Below are 26,589 nucleotides of genomic sequence, written 5' to 3'. Positions count from 1 at the left end.
TTATTTAATTAGTCTTAGTCTCCATGTATCTCTGTGTGCATGTGCATGCCACAACACACATGCGTAGGTCCAGGGACAACTTAGAGGAGTCAAGGTGTGGGTCCCAGGGATTAAACAGGGGCTGTCAGGCTGGCAGCAAGCCCTTGAAATGCTGAGCTATCTTGCAAGGCCCTTCTAGATTTTCTTCAAACTAGACTCTCACCCTGTAGCCTAAGTTGACATTGAATTCATGGCAACCCTCCTGTCTTAGATTCCAAGTCCTGGGGCCATAGGTGTCAAACCCAAGAGTGTCCTATACTGCTTCCCTCATTTAGTCCTGAGTTAGAGCAACCTGTACCAAACTGAACTGTGATAACCTGTGACTGCACAGAACCCATGCACAGGGTATGTCTAATCTCACTGAAGCATCAGCTTGCTGCCCGCTGCCTGAAAGGAGAGGATGGGAGGGGTGCCCTCCTCAGAGGCTCAACCCTTTCTAATCTCTGCCTCTGCAGGGGCCAGTGACAGCTATAACGAAAGCTTTGGCCTTGGATGAGAGCCCATATGGTTTCTGTGTCCACTGGTGAGCTGATCAAAGTGGACAGAGAGCCTCAGGGCAGCTGGGGATGCCAGGACAGAATCAGCACACACGTCTGTTGTAAGTAGCGATTAATATTCACTATTGATATATCTTCTGGTAAAGCTGTTGTTAATCCTAAACAGCTGTATACCCAAATCACCACACAGACACTGGGATTTATTTAATTAACCTAGAACACAATGCTGGGCAATAGTTGTTCCATCCTAAACCTCCAGGCCCACGTAGTTTGTACCATTCAGATTTCCCACATTACACTTGCTTTTTGTGATATATTAGGTCCAGTCCATCTCTCCACATCATTCCAAGACCTTTCCTTCTGCCTCTGTTCTCCCAGCTCTCTCCTGCCCTTATCTCCCACTCTTTCCTGTTTCCTTTCCCTTGTTCAACATTGTGGCTAGTTGCTTTATTTTGGCATGTTTACACAAAGTTGAGACAGGTGATGCTTAGAATAAGTATCACAATGCAATGTCTGGATTGAAACCAGAGAGTGGGGGAGAGAAATCAGCATTTGAATGAACAAGGGTAAAGTGCATACATTCCAAAAGAACATTATACCAACACGTGTCTTTCAGTTTTTCTTTCCTTCACCTAGCTCCTCCCCAGGAAATATCTGGATCCCACTGTGAGAAGAGCTGCAGCCTCAACTTCAGACCTCAGTGCCAGCATCCTAGAAGGCACCTTGACCCATGTAAAAAGGGGTTGAGAGGGATGGAGGGAGCTAAGGAAGGGGGTTGGTTGGGTTGGGCTCTCTTTCCTCTCCTTCCTCTCTGTCTCTGTGGCCCCCTCCTCTTCTCAGCTTCATATAATCTAGGCTGGCTTGGACCTTGCTATGTAGCTGAGGATATCCTTGAACTTCTGGTTTTTCTGTTTCCATTTTCTAAATGCTGGAATTACAGGCATGTACCACCATGTTATCTCTCTCTCTCTCTCTCTCTCTCTCTCTCTCTCTCTCTCTCTCTCTGTGTGTGTGTGTGTGTGTGTGTGTGTTTGAGTGACCTTTTTCTCACTTTCTGACCCAGGCTTTGAACTTGAGGCAAACTTCTTGCCTAGGCTGCATATTTGCAGAGATGACAGGTGTGAGCCAACATGCCTAAGGAAGGCTGGTCTTCATTTTCTTCCTCCCTTCTCTCCCCAGCCCCCGCTTTCCCACATGGGGTCAGGGCTACAGCCCTGTTCCTGGCCACTGAAGCCACCTTCTCCACAGTGCTTGAGAAGAACTGGGGTATGGTTGCAAAGCTAGCGAAAGCAGCCTCATGGAGGTCCCCCTCTCCCACCCTAATTTCTAATGTCCCACCCATTCCTCTCCCTTTCTTCCTCTTCTGTGGTGCTGGAGATTAACCCTAAGACCTGCTGTGTGCTAGGCTGGGGCTTTACCACCGAATCACACTGTGATTCATCCCCCAGTGCCTCACTGCGGGATTCTAGGCAGGGCCTTTACCACTGAACTGTCAGGCCCCAAAGAAGCTCAGGATAATTGGTTAACTGCTGGCAGCTAGCTGCCTGTGACGTCTCTCTGCTTTTCTCACCTCTGTTCTTAACATTTAAAATTAAGGTTTTTTTTTTTGTTTTGTTTTTTGTTTTTTTGTTTTTTTTTGTTTTTCTCTGTGCCCACTCTAGCTTCCAAATAATGAGATGGAGAGCTATTGTTAGGCTAGGCTGCCTAGCAACCTCTGATGTCATCACCAGCCCCCATGAGGTGCAAGCCAGGCATGCTCCAGATGTAAGGCCAGGCCTTCACTGCTCCTTCTCTCTCTGACTTTCTTTCCAGGGGCTCTCTACCCATGCCTTTTCTCTTCTCCTATGCTCTCCCACTGTCTTTATGTCTCTTTCCCACTCTGCCTTTAAATAAAGCTCTTTGTATCAGACCTGTTGAGCAGTGTATAATCTATACAGTGTTACGCACATTTATTAATAAGCTAGAGCACTATGGCTGGGCAGATACTGACCTATTCTAACCCATCTGTACTGTCCTGGCTACTTCCCAGCCTGGTGCTCCATGCTTCTTGCCATCTGGTTTTGCCCTGGCTACTCCTGCTCTATTTGTGTCCTCATGGTGAGGCCTCATGTCCTGGCAACCTTCTTTTTTTTCTCTACCCCCAACTCCTCTGAGACCTCCAGACTGGGAATGGAAGCCCTGCCTACTGTCTCCTCTGCCCAGTCATTGGCTCTTCAGCTTCTTTATTAACCAATCAGAGATAATTGGGGAGTAATTTTTACACAGCATTAAGACAGGAGGTTCCTCAATAGCAATGACAATACCAGAAACTGTTAGCATTTAGCTCACTACTGGTTCAGTAACTAACAACCTAATTATACAGAGACACACCTTAACAGCAGTATGACTGAAGGTCATCTCTACACTTAACCCTCTCTAGCACAGGTCCTTCCCTTCCCTTCCCTTCCCTTCCCTTCCCTTCCCTTCCCTTCCCTTCCCTTCCCTTCCCTTCCCCCAGCTTCTGATTCCTAGAAAACCCTGCCATTTTGGACATTTTGGTCCTTGGTTTCTCTCTTGGTCCACTTCCCCTCTCTCCTCTTCTCTCTCTCTTCTTTTAACTCACCTCTGCCCTCCCTCCCCTTTCCTCTTATGGCCCAGTTCAGTCTGTACTCTTCCAGATGCCTCTGGCTGTACTCTCCCTTAGAGCTACAAACAAAAATCTTCTCTTCAGCTATATCTTGGAGTGGTCACGCCATCATTTCATTCAAGAACCACAATTCTAGTCAAGTGTTTTATTACTGAATCCCACCTCCAGCACCTCACTGGGAGATTCTACGCAGGTGCTCTACTACTGAGCCACAGGTGCCTCTTAGTAAGGAATTCTAAGCAAGGGAGTCTACCATTGAGCTACTAGTTGCCTCTGTCTTATCTAGCATTTCCTACCCCAAATTCCAGCCTGTACTTCCCATGTGCCTCCCTGTTATTATTTAAAGAAATATGAGGCTGGGTCAACCGAGATTCTCTGCAAGAGGTTTATTGAGTGGGTATGGAGGGAGTGGGGGAAATAGGACATGGTGAGAAGAGAAAGGGAAAGGGAGGCGCCCCAAGAGAGAGGGAGAGAGAGAAAGAGGAGAATAAGAGAGAGAGGGAAAGCAAGAGGAGAGTAAGAGAAAGAGAGAGAGAGAGAAAGAGGAGAATAAGAGAGAGAGGGAAAGCAAGAGGAGAGTAAGAGAGAGAGAGACAGAGAGACAGAGAGACAGAGAGAGAGAAAGAATAAGAGAGAGAGAGATCATGTGTCGGGGTTGGCCTTTAAGGGGCAAGGTAACCATGCCTTCCAGGTGTGGCCACCTGGCTGGTGACACATGATAACATCATAAGTTGCCGGGTAACCCAGGAGCAGGTTGTGTTCCAAAATCCTAACACTCCCAGCTTCAGCCCCAACAGCTTAGGCTCTGCCCACTTACATTCATCCTGCACTCATAAAAAAACTTGCAGCTGGGCAGTGGTGACGCACACCCTTAATCCCAGCACTTGGAAGGCAGAGGCAAGCAGCTCTCCGTGAGTTCGAGGCCAGCCTGCCTTCTGTAGTGTCTGTCTGCACCATTATTAGCTATGTGCTTCTGGGAAAACGACCCAGGCAAAGAGACACAAATTAGACAAAAGAGCCAGTAAAGCAGATTCATGGAGACAGAAAGGTCTGTGGGTGCAGAGGCTGAGAATAGGTCAGGGAGGAGTTAGTTCACGGGCACAGGGTTTTGGTTTTTAACAGGACAAGACAGTTATAGTGGGTTGGTTGGACTTCAGTGTGAACCCCACCCCTAGGGAACTGCACACTTAAAAAATGACCCAGAGAACCTGACCTGGTGGAACATGCCTGCACGCTCAGCAGTTGGTCAAGAAAGCAGGAGGATTGCTGAGAGTTCAAGGACTGAAAAGTGAGACCCGCCGGGCAGTGGTGGCTCACGCCTTTAATCCTAGCATTTGGGAGGCAGAGGTGGTGGATCTCGGTGAGTTCAAGGCCTGCCTGGTCTACACAGAGTGCCAGGGCTACACACAGAGAAACCCTGTCTTGAAAAACAAATGGCAATTAAATAAAAGGACCTGCACCTAGAAAGGAAACATCTATTTCCTGTTCTTTACACCTCTGTGCACACTAGCATTGCCTTTCCCAGCTACCGTTAGGCCACGCGCGTTCCTGACTCCAAAGAACTACATCTCCCAGAGGCCTTGCAGCTGGTGAGCGTTAACTCCTTTCGCTAGGGAGAAGAGTTCCGCTTCACCTGGCTGCTAATTAAATGGCTCTCTGGGGAGAATAAATTAAGCGGTAATTGGCAAATAATGAAGGAGGCGCAAAAGCGTCTGCCTTTATTCTTCGCCCTCCTGGGAGGAGAGTTTTGCTCTTTGCCAGTGCGATAGTGAGGCGGCGGGCAGAATATTCCTGAGCGCTGAGGCGGCGTGGAGTTGACACACTTGGGTCAGAGGGAGGAGGCTGGCGCTTGGATCGCTTGGTTTAGGGCTGAAGGACACTGGGGGAGGGAGTTCGCTGGGGGAGGGGCGGGAGCCCTGGACGCGGCTGGGCGCGGGGTGCAGCAGCTTCCCCGCACCCCAGGTAAAGGGGTGGAACTGCAAGGCTGCTGTGGATTGGCTAAGGCAGAGGTGTGCGGCAGCCGCTGATTGGCCGCGGCGGGGGCGTTTGCTGCTGCGGCTCCGCCCGACAGTTTTTGGCCGCCGTAGGGGTAGACGGCCCGTTTACCAGGCGAGAGCGGAAGATGGGGTGGGGTGGAGACAAAGGCAATGTCTGTGGGGGAGAGCGTGTGATTTGGTTACTGTAGCCTTGGAAGCTTGAAGAACGGTGATCCAGTGTTGGGTCTGAGAGCAGTGGTGGCCAAAGGGTCTGAGAGCATGTCCAGAATTACAGACACAGTGGTCTAACGTCTCCCTCCCTCTCTCTCCCTGTATGTTTGTGCGTGCTTATCTAGGCATTATAAAGAACAAGTTAACTCACTGTGAAGAATGAGGAGTCTTTTGTCCCCCACCCATCATCCTGTTTCCCCAAATTCCTGTTCTTTTTCTTTCATTTCTTTGAACCAAGAGTGTAGCTCTCTTACTTAGGATGCTTTCATATCTGCAGCAAGTCTCCTGCCTCAGTCTTCAGAGGTCTGGGATTACAAGCGGGTGCCACCAGACCCAGCTTAAAGTGCATCTTCTCTGTACCCACTGACATTTACAGTGAAGGTTTCCTCTTAGAACGCTTTGCCCCACAGAGCACAGTTCCTTTGAAGATGCTTTGTGTGTGTGTGGTTGTGTGTACGGTTATGTTGTTAGAAAATCTTTTTATAACCAGCTGTGGTGGCACACATCTTTAATCCCAGTACCCGGGAAGCAGAGGATCTCCTAGTTCAATGCCAGCCTGGTCTACAGAGCTAGTTTCAGGATAGCCAGTGCTACACAGAGAAACCCTGTCTCGAAAAATAAAATAAAATAAGATAGAATAAAATAAAACAAAATACATTTTTATGTGTACATTTGTATTGCTTGCACATATATATGGCCTGTGCATGGACAGTGGAATTCAGAAGAGGGCATAGGAGCCCTTGGAACTGGAGTTGCAGACAGTTGTGAGCTTCGGTGTGGGTACCAGGAACCGAACCCAGTGCTCTGAAAGGGCAACCAGTGTTTTTAACTGTTGAGCCCTCTTTCCAACTCTACATTTGTTTTGTTTTGAGAAAGGGTCTCACTATATAGCCGTTGCCGGCCTCATTTCATAGGTCAGGATGGCTTTGCACTCACAGGAGATCCTCCTTTCTCCCAAATGCTGGGATTAAAGGCATGTACCACCATGCCCGGCAACATCTAACATCTATCTATCTGTCTATCAATTTCTTTCTTTCTTTCTTTCTTTCTTTCTTTCTTTCTTTCTTTCTTTCTTTCTTTCTCTCTCTTTCTTTCTCTCTCTCTCTTCCTTCCTTCCTTCTCCTTCCTTCCTTCCTTCCTTCCTTCCTTCCTTTCGTTCTTTCTTTAGGTCTGGAGATGTTTTCTCGGTGGTTAGGACACTTCCTTAACGTTCCTGAGGCCAAGGGTTCAGTCCCCAAGTACTCTCAAGCAAAACAATAGCCAAGATAAATGCCTGGCTGGGCCTGGGTGTGGCTGGGGAAGAGCAAGGCAGGGTGGAGGCCAGTTGGGAGAATGAATGACAGTTCTGGACTGTTCCAGCTCTTCTTCACGGCAGAGCCTGGGTCCCTGAGGTCCTATCACTCAGAGCCGCCTGGCTGAAGTGAGGCCCGCAGAGAGCAGCCATCTGCGGGAGGGGGCGTGAGCAGGGCGGGGCCCGAATGTCTTTCTCCAGGCCGCGCCCCAAGCGGGCACAGTTACCCGCCGCTCGGATCATGGCCGCAGCCGTACTAGGGCAGGTGGGTCCGTGGCCGACCGGCGCTGGGGGCTCTGGGGAACCCGATGGGGGCACACTTCCGGACGGAGCCCTGGCGTCCAGCCTTTCCGGCTTGGCGTCATTCCTCTGTGCCTCGGGTTCCGCTGCTGGACACAGAGGCGGATGGGGCCCCTTGGAAAGGAGTACGGGGCTTTAACGGGCGGCAGAGTGGGTAGACATGACTGGGGTGCGGGAGGTACCTGAATAGGGAGGTCGGAAGTGGGGAGCAGGGAGGAGGGCTGTAAAGGGAGGAGCACAGCGTGGAGTGGGTGCGGGGAAGTTGTGGCTGGGGCGTGGAGCCTGCACGTTTTAAGGTCCAGTCGTTCTTGGGTTCCTTTAGATAGGGGGCCCAGGATCTCTGGGACTTGACACAGGGTCTTGGCTGGGGAAGGGACTCAAGATCCTGAAACAAAAGGCATATATCCACGTGTGGAGTGTCCGAGTCGCTGTACCTGGTTTTGTAATCCCAGGCAAGCTTCTGTCTGTCAAAATTACAAAGATTTTTCCAGGCAAGAGCACTTCAGTCGGTGCTTACCGATGGTGTTAGCAGCAGCAGAGTTTTGGAGAATCTGTGATCTTTATTCTTTCGAGGCAGGGTTTTGCTGCGTAGCCTTGGCTGTCCTGGAACTCGCTCTGCAGACCAGGCTACCCTCGAACTCAGAGAACTCTCTGCTTCTGTCTCCCCGAGTCCTGGGATTTCAGTCTTGCGCCATCACTGCGTAGCTTGAGAGTCTGTGATCTTAAGAGAACGTGATTTATAAGTGAGGGTGCAAACAAGTGCCCATACCCTGGGGGAAACGTTTGTTAGTTCGCACCGGACTCTGAAGTTCTTAGCCCAGGCTGGTGAGTTCCTGAACTGACGTTTAAGTGTCCCGGTTCTTGAGTGACAGACAGAAATGTTCTAGAGACTGTCGTAGGATATGACAGGGACAGCAGTCCCCAACTGATAGTGCAGTGCCATACTGGACCAGTCCCCAACTCTAATGGGCTAAATCAGGGCTCTGAGGAAGACAGTTTTATCCTGTAATGGAGACGCTCTGAACAGGAGCCTGCTCAGATCTATGGAAGCATAGAGAAGATTGCTGGCTAGGGTTTGGGCAAGGACATCTTGCAGGGACTAAGCCTAGACTGACTTTGGGGTAGCTCTCGGGTCTGAGAGAAACAGCCAAGAACAGTCCTAGGCTGTAGAGAAGGAACATGTGTTTACAGTGTGGCAGGAAACAGCCCATGGCTCTACAAGGGATGGTCCTGAGGTGACAGGTTGTAGTGCCAAGAACACTGGACTTCTACAAGTCTGGAGAGTCTATTCTTTGATGAGGACAGCCTGGAATTTGATGAGATGGCATAGGGTAGGGACAATTGTTTGAGACAGGACAGCACTGCACTATGATAACTACTTTGCTGACCTGTGGTGGGAGAATGGAGCTTTGACCAGACCATCCTGATAGTTGATGGACACCTGGGCTGTATTGAGATTCAGCAGTTCAAGGCTATCTGGGACATGCAAGGATATCACACAGAACCATGCCCTGTACTCTCCCACTAATTTCATTAATTTATTTCTTCTTCTTCTCCTTCTCCTTCTCCTTCTTCTCCTTCTTCTCCTTCTTCTCCTTCTTCTCTTCTGGTTTTTTGAGACAGGGTTTCTCTGTGTAGCTTTGGCTGTCCTGGACTCGCTTTGTAGACCAGGCTGGCCTTGAACTCTTTTGATATCTCTTGTCCTCTGTTTCTTTTTTGTGAAACAAGGTCTCATAATGTAGAGCAAGTTAACTTTGAACTCAGCGATCTGCCTGCCCCTGCCTCCTGAGAGTACTGGGATTAAACCCATGTGCCACAACACCCTGGTCCCTCATTTATTATTAATATATTACTGTTGTTGAGGCAGGGTCTTATATAGGCCAGGCTGGTCTCAGACTTGCTACATAGTCAAGGATGGCCTTGGATTCCTGATCTTCCTTCTTCCTTTATCTTGAAAGTTCTGGGATTGCAGGGTTTATGTGATGCCAGAGAAGAAATAAACCCAAGGATTGGGGCTGGAGAGATGGCTCAGTGGTTAAGAGCACTGTCTGTTCTTCCAGAGGACCTGGGTTCAATTCCCAGCACCCACACAGTAGCTCACAACTGTCTGTAACTCCAAGATTTGATGCCCTTACACAGACATACATGCAGGCTAAACATCAATGCACATAAAATTAAAAAATAAATAAACCCAGGGACTCCTGCATGCTAGGCAAGCATTCTGCCAGCTGAGCACGACCCCAGCTGCATCTTATTGTTTCTTCGTCTCTGTATCTCTTTTCTTCCGTTCTTTCTTTAGGTCTGGAGATGTTTTCTCAGTGGTTAGAACACTTCCTTAACATTCATGAGGCCATGGGTTCAGTCCCCAAGTACTCACAAGCAAAACAAAGGCCTAGGTAAATGCCTGGCTGGGCCTGGGTGTGGCTGGGGAAGAGCAAGGCAGGGTGGAGGTCAGGAGGGAGAATGAATGACAGTTCTGGGCTGTTCCAGCTCATTGCTCAGCTTCTGGATCACTGGCTCACTTTTTTTTTTTTTTTTTTTTTTTTGTTTGTTTCCTCTGCTCTCCTGCCACCATGCTGGCTGCCCTACCCAGGGTGGTAATACTGGGCAGGCTTCCTGTCATCACAGAGACATGAGAGCTTGTTGCTCCTTGGGGGCCCCAGAAGCCCTGCATATCACACCATTAAGACCTGAAGGCTGGGACAGGGCATAGCTGGAAAAGTGCTTACTATACAAGCCAGCAGGCCCGAGCTTGAACCCTGGGACCCATGTGCTGACTCACTCTTTTTGTTGTTGTTTTTGTTTTGTTGTGTTGTGTTTTTCAGACAGGGTTTCTCTGTGTAGCCCTGGCTGTCCTGAAATCTACTGTCTAGATCAGGCTGGTCTCAGACTCAGAGGTCCACCTGCCTGTGCCTGAGTGCTGGGACACCACCACACATTGTGACTCACTCTGTGTTGCTGCTGAGGTGGAGACTGTAGGATGTCTGAACCAACTGGCAAGCTCCAGAAGCCAGTCAGAGTCCCCGTCTCAAAAAAACAGGACAGGCTGGGGATGCTGGCCCACACCTTTGATCTCCGCATTAGGTAGGCAGAGACAGGTGGATCTCTGTGAATTTGGGTCCAGCCTGGTCTACAGAGTGAGCTCCAGTACAGCCAGGGCTATATAGTAAGACCCTGTCTCACCACAAACAGGGTGGAAATCACCCTAGGAATGACATCTGAGTTTGTCCTCAATAGGCACATCCACAAATACACACATGTACTATCACACACACACACACACACACACACACACACACACGCACACACGCTTTCCGTGCACATCTTCTCTGAGGCAGATGTGGTGGCACACATGCCTGGCATCCCAGCTAATGTAGAGTGTAAGGCAGGACTATCCTTACTGTAAGCACAGGGATATAGAGTGCATTTGATGGCAGTGCGCAACTTAGTGAGACCCTGGCTCAATCTTCCTCACCTCCAAATTTCGGGGACTAGAGAGATGGCTCAGTGGTTAAGAGCACTGACAGCTCTTCCAAAGGACCCAGGTTCAATTCCCAGCAATCACATGGCAGCTCACAACTGTCTATTACTCTAGTTCCAGGGGAATCTGCCACCCTCAGACACACATACAAGCAGGAAGAGCACCAGTGTACATAAAATACATGAAACTTAAAAAAGAAAAAAAAATTCTTCCTGGCCCAAACTTACCCACAAAACATGGGAGACTCACCTATTGACCAGTGATCTCTGCTGACCTCTCCCATCGCAGTGACCATCATCGGCAGGAACGGGCTGTTACCCTGTCTCCCTCAACTTTAGGACCCAGCTGCCTCTCCGGGTTCTGATGAGAAAGGCACAAAGTCAAAGGTCAACAGGAAGGAGACCCCATCCCGCACACAGCCAGTCCTAAATTCCATGCTAACCGTAGGGAGGGTCAGCAGGCAAGGTGCCATGAGCGTTCTCAGTGGTAGCACATGGCTGCCTTTAGCTGGTGACCCTGAAGAACACCGCATCACTGCCTGCTTGATAGGACCCCTGTGTCTGAGAGAGGAGGGCTGGAATAGTGAATCTGAGGGAGGAAGGTTAAGGAGGACCACTGGGTCTGGAGGAGGAGGAGGCCTGGAGTCTGGAGCTCTGGGTCTGAGGGATGACGGGAGCAGCCTGGTCCCCTGGGTCTGGGGGAGTAGTCTGGGGTCCAGGCTGCAGAGTTCTGGGTAAACAGGACCTATTTTTTTCTAACTCTCATCAGGTTTTGGGCCCCCCGAGCCCGGACTGTTCCCTTACCTGTTCAGCTGTCCCTGGTTGTTGTTTGTCTAAGCTGGTTACAGGCTGAGGTCAAAGTTCTCTAGTGGGAGGCGCTCCTCTGTCGACTTTGCCCTGTGTGGAGGGGCCGGGACTGACTTTGGTCTTTCTAGGAATAACCATCCCAGTGGGGACTTGGGCAGAGTACAGGAACAATGCTGGCATCAGGAGCCTTCCAAACAAGGTGGCAAAGGGGTGCCAGGACCTCTGCTCTTATTGGCTCTTTCTTTGGTTCTGTTTCTCTCTCCACCCTAGGTCTGGGCCCGAAAACTTCTCCCTGTCCCCTGGGTTCTGTGTGGGCCCAGAAGATGTGTGTCCTCCAATTTCAAGGTAAAAGGAGAACCGTGGGTCTAAGGGAGGAAGCCTGGAGTCTGTACGCCTTTGTCTGAGGGAGGACAGGCCTCACCTGCATGGAGGCATCTCTTTGAGGCCATCCAGTTGTCTGCTCTCAGGTTCTGTGAAGGGTTAACACTGTTGCTTTGGCACCTCGTTTCTGTGGGTCTGAGGCGGAGGTCCCCTGAAGCTGTAGTCTTTCAGGTTGGTGACTCCAGATCCCTGAGATGCTCTTGCTCTCTCTGTCTCTGTCTCTGTCTCTGTCTCTGTCTCTGTCTCTCAGGCTGCAGATCTCCAGGTTCAGGTGACCGGAGAGCCACAGAAGAAGCCAGGCCCTACGCAGCCGCTGCTGTTCGGAAAGACGTTTACAGACCACATGCTGATGGTGGAGTGGAACAGGAAGACAGGCTGGGGCCCTCCGAGGATCCGGCCCTTTCAGCACCTGACGCTGCACCCCGCCTGCTCGGCCCTGCACTATTCCCTGCAGGTGGGGTCGGCTGCTTCTGTCTCCCACCCAGCAGCATCTGCCTTCTGCTTTGCATCTGACCGAGTTTAGCTCTCTGAGTGCTTTGCACACTGCTTCCTCTGTGGCTCAGTCATCTTTTCCTGCAATTGCCTGTGTCCTGGGACACAAACAAGGTGACAGTCATGTTTGAGAGGAGCAGATCTTGCTTTGCTAGAACTCAGTGCTCTGAAAGAAAGTGGGGTCACAGGAGGGGACAGCTTATGCAGGCAGAAGAGCTGGGTTGGCAGACACTGGGGTCTCAGTGTGGCAGAGGAGGCCTAGGATGTCTTCAGGGCCACGGAGATGAGGAGTCTGAGCAGGGACAGGGCCGGCCTGGATATGCTAAGACCCTCGCAGACTGTGTGGGAACTGGTAGAGTTCCAGCACTCAGGATGTTGAGGCAGAAGGACTGCAGGATTGTGAGGCTAGCCAGGCCTAGAATGAGCCCCTAAGCTGGAGTCTTAGGGTCTAGCAACCTGATTTTCCTGTGACAATCCTTAGGGAGTCTTGCCATCTCTGCTGCTGCAGCATGCAGTCCACCTGACGGTCCCCTCAGAAGACAGTCCCCTCAGTAGACGGTCCCCTCAGAAGATGGTCCCCTCAGAAGACAGTCCCCTCAGTAGACGGTCCCCTCAGAAGATGGTCCCCTCAGAAGACGGTCCCCTCAGTAGATGGTTCCCTCAGAAGACAGTCCCCTCAGAAGACGGTCCCCTCAGTAGATGGTTCCCTCAGAAGACAGTCCCTCAGAAGATGGTCCCCTCAGAAGACAGTCCCCTCAGTAGATGGTCCCCTCAGAAGACGGTCCCCTCAGAAGACAGTCCCCTCAGAAGACAATCCCCTCAGAAGACAGTCCCCTCAGTAGACGGTCCCTTCAGAAGACAATCTCCTCAGAAGACAGTCCCCTCAGAAGACAGTCCCCTCAGCAGATGGTCCTCTACTGCTGGGTGTTTGTTCTTTCCAGCCTTGAGACAGAAAGAATATTGCAATAAGGACCAGGTGCCCTTATCACTTCCTCTGAGTGCAAGTGTGCCTCTGCCCAGTTTCTACTACTAGTGGGTCAAAGGGCATGCATACATTATTCCCTTTAGAACCTGTCAGTTTCACTGCCTAAGCCTGTTTGAGAAAATTTCTAATAGCCAAAGAGTTTTTAAAAGTTCTCAAGGTTGCTGGGCAGTGGTGGCACAGACCTTTAAACCTAGTACTTGGGAGGCAGAAACAGGAGGATCTCTGTGAGTTCAAGGCCAGCCTGGTCTACAAAGTCCAGGATGGCCAAGGCTACACAGGGAAACCCTGTCTTGAGAAAAAAAAAAAAAAAAAAAAAAAACAATCAAAAAAACCACATGTAGGAGGATTTTGTATAGTAAGTGAACTTTTTTTTTGCACAGGGTGTTTTTGAGACTAGAGCCGGCCTTAACTGGGCATGCTCTCCTCCCTCTGCCCCTGAGTAGCTGAGATAGGAGGCTTGGGCTACATGCCTGCCTTGCCCTGTGCATTTTGAGTCTTCATGTCTTTCCATCACTCGCCCTTTCCTGTCTCCATGTGTATCTGTGTGTCTCGTGCTCTCTTGATACTGTGCGGTGCAGCTCTAAGCACCCCTCCCCTGCCTGTCCCCGCAGCTCTTTGAGGGCTTGAAAGCATACAGAGGCAGGGACCATCAGGTACGCCTCTTCCGGCCCTGGCTCAACATGGACAGGATGCTACGCTCTGCACAGCGCCTCTGCCTGCCAGTGAGTGGCCAGTCTGTCCTAGGAGAGAGGGCAGAGGGTGGTAGGGAGAATCCGGACCCCTGACTCCTGTGGATCCACGCAGGGCTTTGACAAGCAGGAGCTTCTGGAGTGCATCCGCCGGCTCATTGAAGTGGACAAAGACTGGGTTCCTGATGGCAATGGAACCAGCCTCTATGTGCGGCCTGTGCTGATTGGGAATGAGGTGGGCGCCGCAGCGAGAGCTGCTAGCCTGACGACCTGCACATCCCAGCAGGGGAACACAATGGCTGAGCCTGGACCCGGGGTTCTGAGGGAGGAGGCTGGGCCTGGAGCTCTGGGGCTAGGGGAGGAGGAGGCTGGAGTGTGGGCTTGTTGCTCTGACGCTGCTCTCCCCATCATAGCCCTCTCTGGGAGTCGGTGTGGTCACACAAGCCCTTCTCTTCGTCATCCTTTGCCCTGTGGGCTCCTACTTCCCTGGAGACTCCATGACACCTGTCTCGCTCCTGGCTGACCCCACCTTCATCAGAGCCTGGATGGGAGGGGTTGGTGACTACAAGGTGGGGGGGTAAGTAGCTTTCTCCACCCCCAGGTAGTTGTGCCCTGGAGGGGGAGATGCTGTGAAAGGATGGGCAAGAGTGCTCCCTGCGCTTAACCAGAGTGCGCCCTGCGCTTCCTGGTTGGGGCTCTCCTGGGTGCTGGCATGGAAAGCTATTGTCACTGGCTCTGTATGTGGGCTCTGGGCTTTCTTTGTGTCCCTGATGCCTGACACTAAAGGTGAAAAGAGAATGGGTTATCTCCCCTACGGACAGATGAGCTTACAGATGGGAGCGTCGGGGGGAAGATCAAACTGAGCCCCCTGGAAATGTCTAGAAAACAAGGTTACCCTAAGCGTTTTCTTCTCCTTCTGGTCACCTGCGCCAGGCCGTCTCGCGTGCATAGCTCCCAATATTACTTGGGCCTCAGTCCCCATTCTGACCCTGTGGACTTCCCACCATTCTATGTTGCCGAAGGCCCTGGCACGGTATATTGTGAGGAGGTGGCTAAGTCTCCTGGGATCAGGTCAGGTGCAAGCTACTGGCTGGCATGTTGGAACAAGGAAGTGAGGCCACACAGGGAGGTTATTCAGGTCCTCTCAGAACACATCCATGAGGTCTTCTGGGTATCAGGCCATGTGTTGGCTGCAGCTGGTGACGGATGAGGCCAAGCCAGCCCTACCCCTGGGGGCAGCTGGGCTGGTGGGTACCCTGGTATCCAGATCTGCCAGCTCTAATGCAGGTTTGCAGGTTCTTGTGAAAGCTCCATAAAAGAGGTAGCATGTCATCTGTGGTTTCTTGGCTATAAAGGTAGTAAGAGAAGCCAGGCATGGTGGCATCCAGCCATGTATGCCACACAGTCATAGCTCCTCAGTAGCCTGAGGCAGGAAGACTACAAAAGAAAGCTTGGGGTGGGGTCATGGACTAGCAGTACAGCTTAGCTAGAACCCCTCTCTGAGGGGCTAGGGGTGTGGCTTAGTGGTAAGAGGCCCTGCCTAGAACTCCCCGGTGAGGAGCTGGGAGTGTGGCTCAGTGGTAAGAATATTTACCTAGCATGTGCAAGATCCTGAGTTCAAACCCCATTACCCAAAGAAAAAAAGTGGTCCCCTTTCTTTCTTTCTTTCTTTCTTTCTTTCTTTCTTTCTTTTTCCTTCCTTCCTTCCTTCCTTCCTTCCTTCCTTCCTTCCTTCCTCCTTCCTTCCTTCTTTCTTTCTTTCTTTTCTTTTCTTTCGTTTTTCAGGACAGGGTTTCCCTTTGTAGCCTTGGCTGTCCCTGGACTCGATTTGTAGACCAGGCTGGCCTCAAACTCAGAGATCTGCCTACATCTTGCTGGGATTACAGGAGTATGCCACCATGCCCAGCAGCAGTCACTAACACAGGGCCCTCCTAAGTGGGCTAGCGGGATAGGATTGCAGTTGGCACAGGGAGACAGACAAGACCAGTTTTTGCACAAGACTCAGAGCATGAGCTGTGATCCTGTCCCAGGACAGTGGGAGCGTCCTATGAGTAAGAGGTAAAGCCTGGTGGGAATAACACACTGCAGGTGGAAGCAGGATGAAAGCCCGTGTGGGGGTGCACAGCTGTAATCCCAGCTCCCGGGAGGTGGCGACTAGAGGACCAGGATTCAAGAATAGCTTCACTACGTAGGGATTTTGAGGCCAACCTCTGCTACCAGAAACCGTACCTCAAAACAAAAACAACCAGCTGAGTGTGGAGACACACGCCTTCAATCCCAGCATTCCAGAGGCAGAGGCAGCCTGGTCTTCAGAGTGAGTTCCGGGTCAGCCCGGGCTGCACGGAGAAAGCCTCTCAAACACAGAACAAAACAAAAAAGAGAAGTAGAGTAAAGCAAGCAAAAGAACTGGGATTTTAATCTCAGCAGGTAGAGAAAGGAGGAACTGGAGGCAGAAAAGGGCGCCAACCAGGAAGGGCCCCAATCTTGACCCCAACCATTAGGTTAAGAATTCTGCACTGCAGGCATGGAGAGCTGCAGGAGAGCCGGGTTGACGGTGTCTCGGGGAGTGTGGGGAATTCTCTGCCTAGTCTGACCAGGCTGGTCCTCCAGGAACTACGGGCCCACGGTGGCTGTGCAACAAGCAGCCCAGAAGCAGGGCTGCGAGCAAGTCCTCTGGCTGTACGGGCCAGACCACCAGCTCACCGAGGTGGGCACCATGAACATCTTTATCTACTGGACTCATGAGGACGGGGGTGAGCCCACTCACGACCCACCCACACCCTGTGTGCCGACCGGCCTAATTCTGGGGGGTCCTGGGCAGGTGCTTCCAAAAGGGGAGACCATCTAAGGGTCACCACCTGCCATCCCCAACAGTGCTGGAGCTGGCAACCCCCCCACTGGATGGCATCATCTTGCCCGGAGTGATTCGACAAAGCCTGCTGGATCTGGCCAGGACTTGGGTAGAGTATCCTGAGGCCGTAGTGTCTGAGCTGTGGCGGGATCAGGGCCCAGGGTCATGCCCTCTGTCTTTCCCAGCAGCCTTAGGGAGGGAATGATGGTCTCCAGCCGGGCAGAAGGCTGGGTTCCGGAGTGTTTCTGCCCCCTTGTTATGCAGGGTGAGTTCCGGGTGGTAGAGCGAAAGGTCACCATGAAGGAACTGAAGCGGGCGTTGGAGGAGGGCCGGGTGCGAGAGGTCTTCGGGTCAGGCACTGCTTGTCAGGTCTGCCCGGTGCATCAGATCCTGTACGAAGGCAAGGTGAGGAGTTGCTGCCAGGGTAGGTGGGAGAGAAAGAGGGAGAGTGCCCCATCCTCATGGCCCCCTTTCCCCAGCAACTCCACATTCCCACCATGGAGAACGGGCCGGAGCTCATCCTGCGCTTCCAGACGGAGTTAAAGGCTATTCAGGTGAGCTCGTGGGCATGGGAGCAACAACTTTAGCTGAAGGATCCTTCCCTCTGAATAGCTCTGGCCAGAAGGGAATTTTCTGTGTTTCATGAATCATAGGCCCCTTGCCATGAGTCTCTGCTGCTCTGGGTCCTAAAGACAGAACCCTCTTCTTATGAGCCTCTGGCCCGTTGGCCCTACAAATGGGCCTCCCACGACTCCCTGGGGCTCTTGGCTGTTCCTTTGGCGCGGCAAGCTTCCTCCCTTGCCTCTCCCTGGCCTGGAAGGCTTCCTCCAACAAGTTTCTGGAGCATTCCCATTATTGTGAGCCAAGAGGGTTTCCAGAGAACCTCTGGGCTCATAAGCTGGACCTGAGGTGACTGGGTATCCTGGCCCCATGTTGGCACCTAGCACTCACTACACATCTGAGCTGAAAATGCCTTTTCCCTAGAGCCTTCAAGGCCTTGCAACTCTCAGCCTATATGTCCCCTTGGAATTATGGGCGGGCCTCCGGGTCAAGGACTACACTTCCCATAAGGCACTGGGGCGCAATTCCGTGCAGCTGTCTCAATGCGCCAACTCTGTTGTCCGGCAGTATGGAGCCCGTGGCCACGATTGGATGTTTCCGGTGTGACGCTGTGAGCTGTGCCCTCACTGGTTGGATCCGCTGGTCATGCAGTACAGCGTCCGCCCCTCCCAGAGACTCACAAGTGCAATAGAAAAAGGTCTGACCGGACAGCTGGGGCTCTGGCGCCCTCATGTGGTCGCTGCACTCCAAAGCCTTAAGGGCGGGACCCAGGCAATTCCCCGCCCCCCCCCCCCCCCCCCCCCCCGCTTAAAATTTTGGGTCTCAGGGCTCAGCTGCTCCTTGTCTTGGTGTTCAAGGACGAACCGTGGCCTCGTCTCTATCTCCGTTCTCAGGCCGGATCCCCGGTGCTCTCCGCCGTTCATTTTTTCTCTCTGTATTTGCTGCAATTTTGAAATAAAATGCCAAAGAACAAGACGTTGGCTGCCGTGCTCAAAGCGCCGCCCTGGGACCCTGCCGGGGGCTTAGTATCAGAGATCGCTTGGGACTTCTCTGAGCTGAGAGTTCCTCCTGTGCTTTAGTATCGAACCCTGCCCACTGGATTCTCCCTGCACTCCCGTCCTCCGTCGAGCCTCACAATGGCCACTCCAGAGCTCCAGGGTCTCTTCCCTTCTCACAGTTCACCGGTGTCCAAGCTCTGTTCCCGGAGCCCCGACCGCGCTGTCCCTTCTTGTGTCCCCTTTAGCCTGACTTCCTGGCCTGCTCTTCCGCCTGTCGGTGTCCTAGCTTCCTCTTGGCCTCCTGGCCCTCATCTGCTCCCATCTGACCTCTAAGGGCTGTGCATATGACTGTGCCTCGCAGTGATGGGAGCTCCTTGTGAGAGCAAGGCAGGCCACTCCAGAAGTGAGGCCCCAGTTCTCTGACTGCTCAGAGTTAGAAGGATCACACCCCTGTTCCCATCCTCTCTTGTGGGTCTATGGGTCCCAGGCCTCGCCTCTTCACTCGTAAGCTTTAATAAGCATATGAGCGCCCAGAGGGAAGAGATTAAGACCTAACATCAGATCTGGGTGCAAACCCTGCCTGTTTTCTGCTGGCTTTGATTTGGGGCTTGCCATCTTATTGCTGAACAAATTGTCCAGAGCAAGCGAGAGTCTGCAGATGTGATCCGGCAAAGCGCAGGCTTGGGGTTGGGGTTCCGGTTTCTCAGGGCACCAACGGACCCATTGCCACATCTCACTCCCTTTTGCCAGTTATTGCTCAAGCAAAGGTTCGGAGCCAAGGGGACCCAAGAGAAAGCTTGCAGGCCCCTGGAAGCTTGTGTTCTCCCATTGGCTCAATCTTTCAGTAAAAATCCTTGTTTCTGGCCGGGCAGCAGGACTGGCACACTTTCAATCCCAGCACTTTCCAGGCAGAGGCAGGAGGATCTCTGTGAGTTTCAGCTGGTCTACACAGTGAGTCCAGGACAACCAAAGCTACACAAAGAAACCCTGTCTCGAAAAACCAAAACAGACAGACAGACAGACAAAAACCCCAACAACTATTAAAACAAAACAAAACATTTTTGTCAGGTCATTTACAGCTGTAGTCAAACCACTTGGCTCCTTCATAACTTCCCTGTGGATAGAGGTGGCTCAAAAGTGGCTCACTCATTCTATACACAGAGCCTGGTCAGTCCCTTTGTGAAATGATCTAGAAAGGGCAAGTAGCTCTACCCACTGAGCCAAATCCTGGCCCTTAAACTTGGGTTTTGAAGGTCATTTATTTTGTCATAGCAGCAAGTAAGGTTGATTAAACAGATGACTAGTCATGTAACGGGTTAAATATTAATTTTTAAATGCACCGATATTTGCTTCTTTAGGTTTTAATTTGTGATGTAGTAAGGATCTACAGGTGTATCCCACACAAAAGCCTGTGCTTGGGGGCCAATGCATTCTGTAAATGACTTCTTATCTTATGTGTTTCTCTGCTGTGCCTGCATGAACAGCCACACCACATGTGTGCTTGCTGCCTAGGAAGGTCAAAACCCACCAGAATCTCTGGAATTGGAGTTACGCATAGTTGTGAACTGGCATGTTGCTCCTTAGAACTGAACCCGGGTCCTTTGGATAAGCAGTCAGTGGTTTTAACCACTGCCAGCTCTGTAGATTTTGTTTTTTTAATCAGCATTTTGCAATGAAGCCTAGACAGGCCTCATACATGAGTGAGTGCATATATGTATAGCACACATAGATAGGTCTGTATAGATTATACACACACATGCATATGGAAAGGGAACAATAGCTTGGGGGCTGTTTTGTTTGTATGTTTTTCGAGACAGGGTTTCTCTGTGTAGCCTTGGCTGTCCTGCACTCACTTTATAGACCAGGCCGGCCTCAACTCACAGAGCTCCCTGCCTCTGCCTCCCCAGGTGCCGTCATGCCTGGCAGGAAAGTATTTTAGGTTTTAAAGTTACATGTACTTATCTGTTGTGTGTATGCCCCTGCTTTGTGGAGGTCAGGTGATGGCTCTCAGGAGAAGATTCTCAGGAGGCCCAACCGAGGCTGTCAGACTTGGCAGCCTTTACTTGCTGAGGCTTCTCACTGGCCACAAACCAAAGGCTTAAAACGGGAGGAAATCTGTGAACCTGAGCCTTGGGGGACGGCCACCTCAGCCAGTGGGGGCACGCTGTTGGAAAGAAAGGGCGGTGTTTTAGTTGTCTCAGACAGGGTAGCCCTGGCTGTCTGGAGCGACTGTAGGCATGAAATCCCGTAACTGCAATCACAGTGCTCTGGATGTGGGGGGTGGAGGATCAGAAGTTCAAAGCTTTCCTTGGCTACACAGGAAGTTCAAGTTTCAAAACAAGAACAATAAAGAAAAGATGGTCAGCTAGGCTTTTACTAACATTGGGTACATTAATTTTTCCTCCCAAATTTTATATATAATTTATTTAGTTATTTGAGATGGGATTCCTCTGACTGTCCTGAAAACTCTCTTTGTACATCAGGCTGGCCCTGAACTCACAGATGTCCACCTGCTTCTGCCTCCTAAGTGCTTGGATTAATAAAGGCATGTGCCACCATGCATGGATGTATGTGTGTGTGTGTGTGTTGCAGGCACTTGAGTGTGCATCTTCTGTGTACATCCATGCTTTCATGCAGGGCCAGAACAGGAGATGACGTGTCTGCCTCCACCACTTTCTACCGTGTTCACTCAAGACGGGGTCTCCCGCTGAACTGAAGGCTCATCATTTCGGCTGACTGTCTAGGGAGTTGGGATTGGCCCCTCTCTGTCACCCAACACTAGGCTTACATGCATGTGTAGCCATGCGCGGCTTTTTACACGGGTGTAGGGGACTGTAACTCAGCTTTTCAAGCTTGAATGTCAACTGCTTTTACCCACTGAGCATATCCCCAGGCCCTGTTTTGTTTTTTGGGGGGTGTCATGTTCCAGGTGGCCCAAAACTCACTATGAGGCAGAGGATAACTTTGAACACTGGATCCTCCCATCTCCACCCCTCCCCCACTCCAGCCACCAAGCACTGGTGTACAGGAAACCTTCATTCACATTGAAATAAGGTGTGCAATGGTGGGTTCAAGGTGGAAACCGAGAAAATTCACCCCAGATACAGAAGCTTCAGATGGAAGCTTTGTTTTCTGAGCTCAGGGAGGCGGCCAGTTCGGGGTCCGAACCGCAAGTCCTGGGAAGGAGATTGTGCAGCACTGTCGAACGACGGGAGCCCAAAGCAGGGGTGGTGGTGTAGCCTTGTCCAATCACATTTTGACACAGGGGTTGATCCAGGGAGTCTCCATCAGCCAGGACAGGGGTAGGTCCCCGGGCCTGGGAATGTGAACTTGTTTGACCCTGCCAGCAAGATGCACAAGCTGTCCTTGAGATGGCTGGACTCAGACAACTGTCTCCTTACAACAGAGGCTGTTCAGCCGTTGGGAAGTCATCAATAGGGCCCGGGAGCTGGGCTTTCGTTAGCTTCCCTGTGACTGAATGCAGTCTGAAAACAAAATGGCAGTGCTTACACTGAGTTTCTTCTGCTCGCTCCCAGCATGTCTCTGTATACTTGATTGTTAGTTACTGAACTGGTAGTGAGCTAAAAGTTAACAGACTCTGGTATTTTCATTGCTATGGAGGAATCTCCTGTCTCAATGCTGTGTGAAAATTACCCTCCAATTATCTCTAATTTTATAAAGAAGCTGAAGAGCCAACGACTGAGCAGAGGAGACAGTAGGCAGGACTTCTATTCCCAGTCTGGGGGTCTCAGGTAGAGAGAGAGGAGTAGGTATCCATGCCCTGAGGAGGAGGTCGCTATGGGGGAGTCACCAAGGGGACAAAGATGGAGCAAAGGTGGCCAGGGAAAGAGGACAGGAAACAGGATAGATAGAAGTAGGCCAGGCTACCATAGACAGGTCAGAACAGACCAATATCTGCCCGGGTATGGTGCTTAAAGCTTATTAATAAACGTTAACAGGTCCCTGCCTCATTATTTGGGAGCTAGAGCAGTCATCGAAAAAAAATCCTTACATCGGCCTCTGGAGCACTACATCTGGAGCAAGAACTTACAGAATTTAGGCTTAGACTCTAGATTTGGCAGGCATTAGACCAAAGGTTCTGGATACAGAGCCGGTTTCTTAGCAGCTGAGAAGCTGATGGGCTACTGTGCAGCAGGAACTCCCCAGAGCTGGGGTGGGCAGGCATAGCGCCCTTCCCCTGGGGTGGGCAGGCATAGCACCCTTCCTCAGAGCTTGAGAGGCTGGGAACAAAGCCAGGGTCCTGCAGAACCCCCGCTGTGCACCGCCGGAGCTGCTGCATCACAGAGGCTTCAGGCCTGGGTAAAGTCACCCTGGCCACTCTGCCAGAAAGGCCGGTGTGTGGAAAGGTTCTCCCAAGGTTGGCACGGTGGGTTGTCCCCATCTGAATATAGAGAGTCATGGAAAGAAATAGTAAGGTTAAATAATAAAGTAAACTCTCCTTAAGAAGGTAGAAATGCAGAGAAATTTAAAAGTAGATGCTTCTTATATTAAAAAATGGAAGATGGAAAGATGGCTCAGAGGTTAAGAGCACTCGCTGTTCTTCCAAAGGTCCTGAGTTCAATTCCCACCACCCACATGGTGGCTCACAACCATCTATAACAAAATTTGGTGCCTCTGCTGACGTGTAGGCACACATGCAGGCAGAATGCTGTGTAAACAAATAAATAAATAAATCTTTTTAAAAATGGAAAAGGCTGAAGAAGAGGGCATTTGGACCCAATATAGTTTTGTTTTGAATGTCAACATTGAAATAATTAAATGTTCAGCAATGACTGCAACTTTATATATCCTATTTAAGAGATGAGAAGGAAAAAAAAAAACTCTTAGAGAAGGAAAAGACTAAAAATGTAAATGCCAGAGTGGAGACAATGGAAAAGAGTGTAATGGAAGTTTTGGTTTCTTTAAAAACTCAGTTATATTAGGTAAAAATGTTTAAGTTTTAATCTGACATGTGGGATATTGGGCTTTTGGTTGGTCCACAGTTGATAATTGCCTGGTAGAGGGGTGTGGGCCTTACCAGCTGGCGTTTGTGGAATTCTGAGGACTCTGGGACAGTATAAATACCAGAGCCCAGAGAGGAAGGAGGCCTTCCAGGAGACAGAGGAAGGAGGATGGAGGCTGCGTGTTCCTCTTCTTGCATCTGTCTTTGGCTGTGGCAGGGCTGCTGGAAATCCTGACCACTGAGACTGATATTTTCCCAAACTACCCTAACCAGCTGGAACTAAACCTAAAAAGATCCATGCCCCCTTTCCCTTCTAACCTTCACTCTCTCCTACCTAGGGTTAGGGGGGTGGAAGGAAGGTAGAGTCTTAAGGAACCTCAAATAAAAGAGTTTAAAAAACAGCACCCACAGACAGGCATGGTGGCACTCTGAGAGGCAGAGGCAGGCAGATCTCTGCGTTCTGGTCCAGCCTGGTCTCTAGAGTGAGTTCCAGGACAGCCAAGGCTACACAGAGAAACCGTGTCTTGAAAAACCATATTAAAACAAAAACAACACAACAACAACAAAATCAAAACAAACAAACAAAACTCAGCATCTACGAAAAAGATTGAAAAACCCTGTAATTCAGAATAAAGGAGCCTTAGAGGACTCCAGTCTTAAAGTCTCCACTGCCACCTTGTGGCAAGATTGCAGAATGGCAGCCCATTGAGACGTTGGAGGGCTCAGCGGTGAACCATCTAACAGACTAGATATTAAAATTTATATTGTCAATAATCAATTAGTAGATGAAGGTCTATATTAAGAATTAAAAATACAGATCTGTACAATGTCACCTTAAAGCAACATCATACAATAGCGAATGTGTTTCATTTTACAGAGTTTGGGGAACTAAAATCTGCACCTACTATGGACACATAGGATTTTAGTGGGTAGCTGCTTTAAGTTCTGAAAAGGTCGACTTGGAAATTACACATTTGTTAGAAGTTATGGCAATTATAGGGATATCTTTACAGATTAAGACTGACAGTGCTCCGGCATATGTCTCTAATAAAATGAAACAGGTTTTGCATATTATAATACGAAGCATATTACAGGTATACCACACAACCCAACAGGACAAACACTTGTGGACAGATCTAATCATACTTTTAAAAAGATGATGAATAAGCAAAAGGGGTAACAAGGACCCCCAGAGATAGATTATATAATGTTTTAAAATTAATTTTTAATGCTAATGAACAAAAAACAACAGCTGCTGAAAGACATTAATTCATTTAAAAAATGCTGAATTAGATGAGCCTGTGTATTTTAAGAATGTCTTAGCTTCAGAATGGAATGCAGGGAATGTGTTACACTGGGGAAGAGGTTTTGCATTGATTTCAACAGGATAAGAAACAGTATGGATTCCATCCAAATTAATAAAAATCAGATGTGAGCAGGGGAGATTTCCTAAAAAGAAAGAAATGAAGAGAACCAGCGGAACAGTCAACATGAACTGCTGACCCCTCACCAGGAGAAGAGCTGGGAGACCGCCTGAGACACGAGAACATGTCTGCACAGCCAATACACCTTGTTGTCTACAGAGTCCACAGGACGTACCATGTCATCCTTTCATGCAGCATGGATGGGGATTTATATGGCAGCCTGGGAACACCGCAATGCCATTCTTATGTTTATGCAAAAATCTATATTACCTGTGAAGTATATTTACAGAACAAAAGGACCAGACACCAATGAAATTAAAGTGGCCCTGACAAGATTCACCCTCCAAGATACTGAGAGGCAAGCTGAGATGCTGAGACATATTTATTCCAGTATCCTGCTATGTCCAGCCTCACAAACTGCCTGAGCTGCTATTTCACCAAAACTTGCTTCCAGGAGAGCTTCACAGGTGCTGACCCCAGCTGGTTCTAGCCTTACAGACTGCTTCTGACAGACTTCAGCTAAGCCCTGCACTTCCCTGTCACACAGAGCCTGGGCAGCGAGATAAGCAGCTAGCTCTCCCAGGACCTGGCCTTTATCTCATTTTTATTAGTGTCCCCAAAAGAGAATGATGCCCCATTCCTAAAATGTGAGGTGGGTATTTTGGGGACATTTGGTGGGTGATAGTTATTGGTCATTGTTAAGAAGGTTGGTTTCGAGCTGTTAATGGTTTTGGTCAGGGAGGAAACAAAGTAGAGGTTAAATCCAGGGATCTGTAAGGGAAGTTTTGGTTTCTCTAAAAACTCAGTTATGTTATATAGATGCATTTTTGTTTGTTTGGTTTCAATTTTCGAGACAGGGTTTCTCTTTGTAGTCCTGGCTGTCCTGGACTCAAACTCACAGAGATCCTCTAGCCTCTGCCTTTCAAAGTGCTGAGATTATAGTCATGCACCACTGCATCCAGCTTAGTATGTTTTTGTTTTAATCCCAAGTGTGGGATTTTAATTTGATAAATTCTGATAATTCTCTTATGCATGCGGTCTTTGCCAGCTCGCAATGCCCTGCCACACTTGGCTCGGAGAGGACCATGGTCTAGGGCTCTGAGGATATAAATATGAGATCCCAGAAAGAGAACGGGTGACGGTAGGTGGTGGTGTGTGGAGAGTGGCAGTTTGGAGAGACCGACACAGACAGTGTGGCAGCTGGAAACAGACGGCTTACTGTGTCTGCTGTGCACGGAGATTGGTACAGCCATGAAAGAACCCATTGACCCTCAGCCACTGGGAGAAGCAAGGAGGTCTTCCTCCCTCTCCCCATTAGAACTTTCACTAAAACTTTTAAAAGTTCTAGTCCTTTTGAAAGTTGCTGTTACAAACTGTTTAGGATAATTAAGTAATGCAGGATAGCAGTCAGACAATCAAACTCATGGTCAGTTTAGATATTAGTTCAGTTAATTACAGAAATATGTTTCCTAGGCTGAACAGACAGTAACAGCTAGAAACGAGCAATGTTTTAGGGTCTAAGGAGATGTTTTAAGGATGGTCAATGTTATGAAGTTATGAAGGTTGGATGTAATAGCATGTTCTAGTGCTTTGTATTTGATTGTTAATTAATTTGCTCCTTGAGGCCTGCTTGCTGTCTCTTACAAGCAGACACTCATATACCTTGAGTGCCATTTTTAACCTTGCCTAAGAGATGATGATGATGATGATTGATTGGCTGATTGAAAGGCCAAAACCTGGGCAGGGCAGAATGGGGTGGGTGTGGCCAAAGTTTGAGGGCTTTGAGGACAGAAGAATCTCAGAAGAGACAGGTGCTGGAGGTGGAGGAAGCAGGGAGCCAAGCTGGATTAGGGTGGAGAGAAGCACATGGCTGAATCGGCATGGAGGGAACTGGCTCAGACAAAGAACAGCAGTGAGCATTCTGGGATTATGGATGGGAGGTAACCAGAATAGAAATTATTAGAGCAGATGGCGTGGGATGGGGCTTGGGAGGCAAAG

The 26,589-nt window shown here is 49.9% G+C and overlaps 1 protein-coding gene and 2 long non-coding RNA genes across 6 annotated transcripts; 2 read left to right on the top strand and 1 right to left on the bottom strand.

The window, feature by feature from the left end:
* The first annotated feature begins 249 nt into the window (after positions 1-249).
* Positions 250-2,671, top strand: LOC132652945 (uncharacterized). The gene is made up of 3 exons (XR_009590503.1): positions 250-637; positions 1,173-1,268; positions 2,198-2,671. It is a non-coding gene; the product is annotated as an uncharacterized LOC132652945 (long non-coding RNA).
* A 2,128-nt stretch (positions 2,672-4,799) lies between these two features.
* Bcat2 (branched chain amino acid transaminase 2) lies at positions 4,800-18,179 on the top strand. 2 transcript variants are annotated; one of them, XM_021640397.2, is made up of 11 exons: positions 4,800-6,925; positions 11,518-11,592; positions 11,879-12,082; positions 13,717-13,827; positions 13,910-14,029; positions 14,208-14,371; positions 16,405-16,547; positions 16,669-16,754; positions 16,910-17,050; positions 17,125-17,199; positions 17,774-18,179. In XM_021640397.2, exons 1-11 carry the CDS (start codon positions 6,848-6,850, stop codon positions 17,810-17,812), a joined length of 1,236 nt encoding a protein of 411 aa, XP_021496072.1. In that variant the 5' UTR covers positions 4,800-6,847; the 3' UTR covers positions 17,813-18,179. The 2 variants fall into 2 exon arrangements, with proteins under 2 accessions (XP_021496072.1, XP_060235111.1); XM_060379128.1 differs by lacking the exon at positions 4,800-6,925 and adding an exon at positions 9,338-9,356.
* On the bottom strand, positions 6,027-11,391 carry LOC110550487 (uncharacterized). Of its 3 annotated transcripts, none has more exons than XR_002476520.2 (3): positions 11,245-11,391; positions 10,691-10,801; positions 6,027-7,681 (listed from the first exon to the last, which is right to left on the bottom strand). It is a non-coding gene; the product is annotated as an uncharacterized LOC110550487 (long non-coding RNA). The 3 variants fall into 3 exon arrangements; XR_009590492.1 differs by lacking the exon at positions 11,245-11,391 and adding an exon at positions 10,884-11,238; XR_009590490.1 differs by lacking the exon at positions 11,245-11,391 and having other exon boundaries at positions 10,691-10,877.
* Positions 18,180-26,589: the final 8,410 nt, after the last annotated feature.

The sequence above is a fragment of the Meriones unguiculatus genome, chromosome 1, assembly GCF_030254825.1.
Source record: "Meriones unguiculatus strain TT.TT164.6M chromosome 1, Bangor_MerUng_6.1, whole genome shotgun sequence".
Classification (NCBI taxonomy): Eukaryota; Metazoa; Chordata; class Mammalia; order Rodentia; family Muridae; genus Meriones; species Meriones unguiculatus.
The sequence above is the reverse complement of the archived record's forward strand: the minus strand, read 5'-3'. Positions and strand labels throughout refer to the sequence as shown.

Coding starts and splice junctions, on each gene's coding strand:
- Bcat2 (XM_021640397.2), top strand. CDS start 6,848: ATGTCTTTCTCCAGGCCGCGCCCCAAGCGGGCACAGTTACCCGCCGCT. Junction 13,828..13,909: donor CACAGCGCCTCTGCCTGCCA/GTGAGTGGCCAG, acceptor GGATCCACGCAG/GGCTTTGACAAGCAGGAGCT. Junction 16,755..16,909: donor TGGATCTGGCCAGGACTTGG/GTAGAGTATCCT, acceptor CTTGTTATGCAG/GGTGAGTTCCGGGTGGTAGA.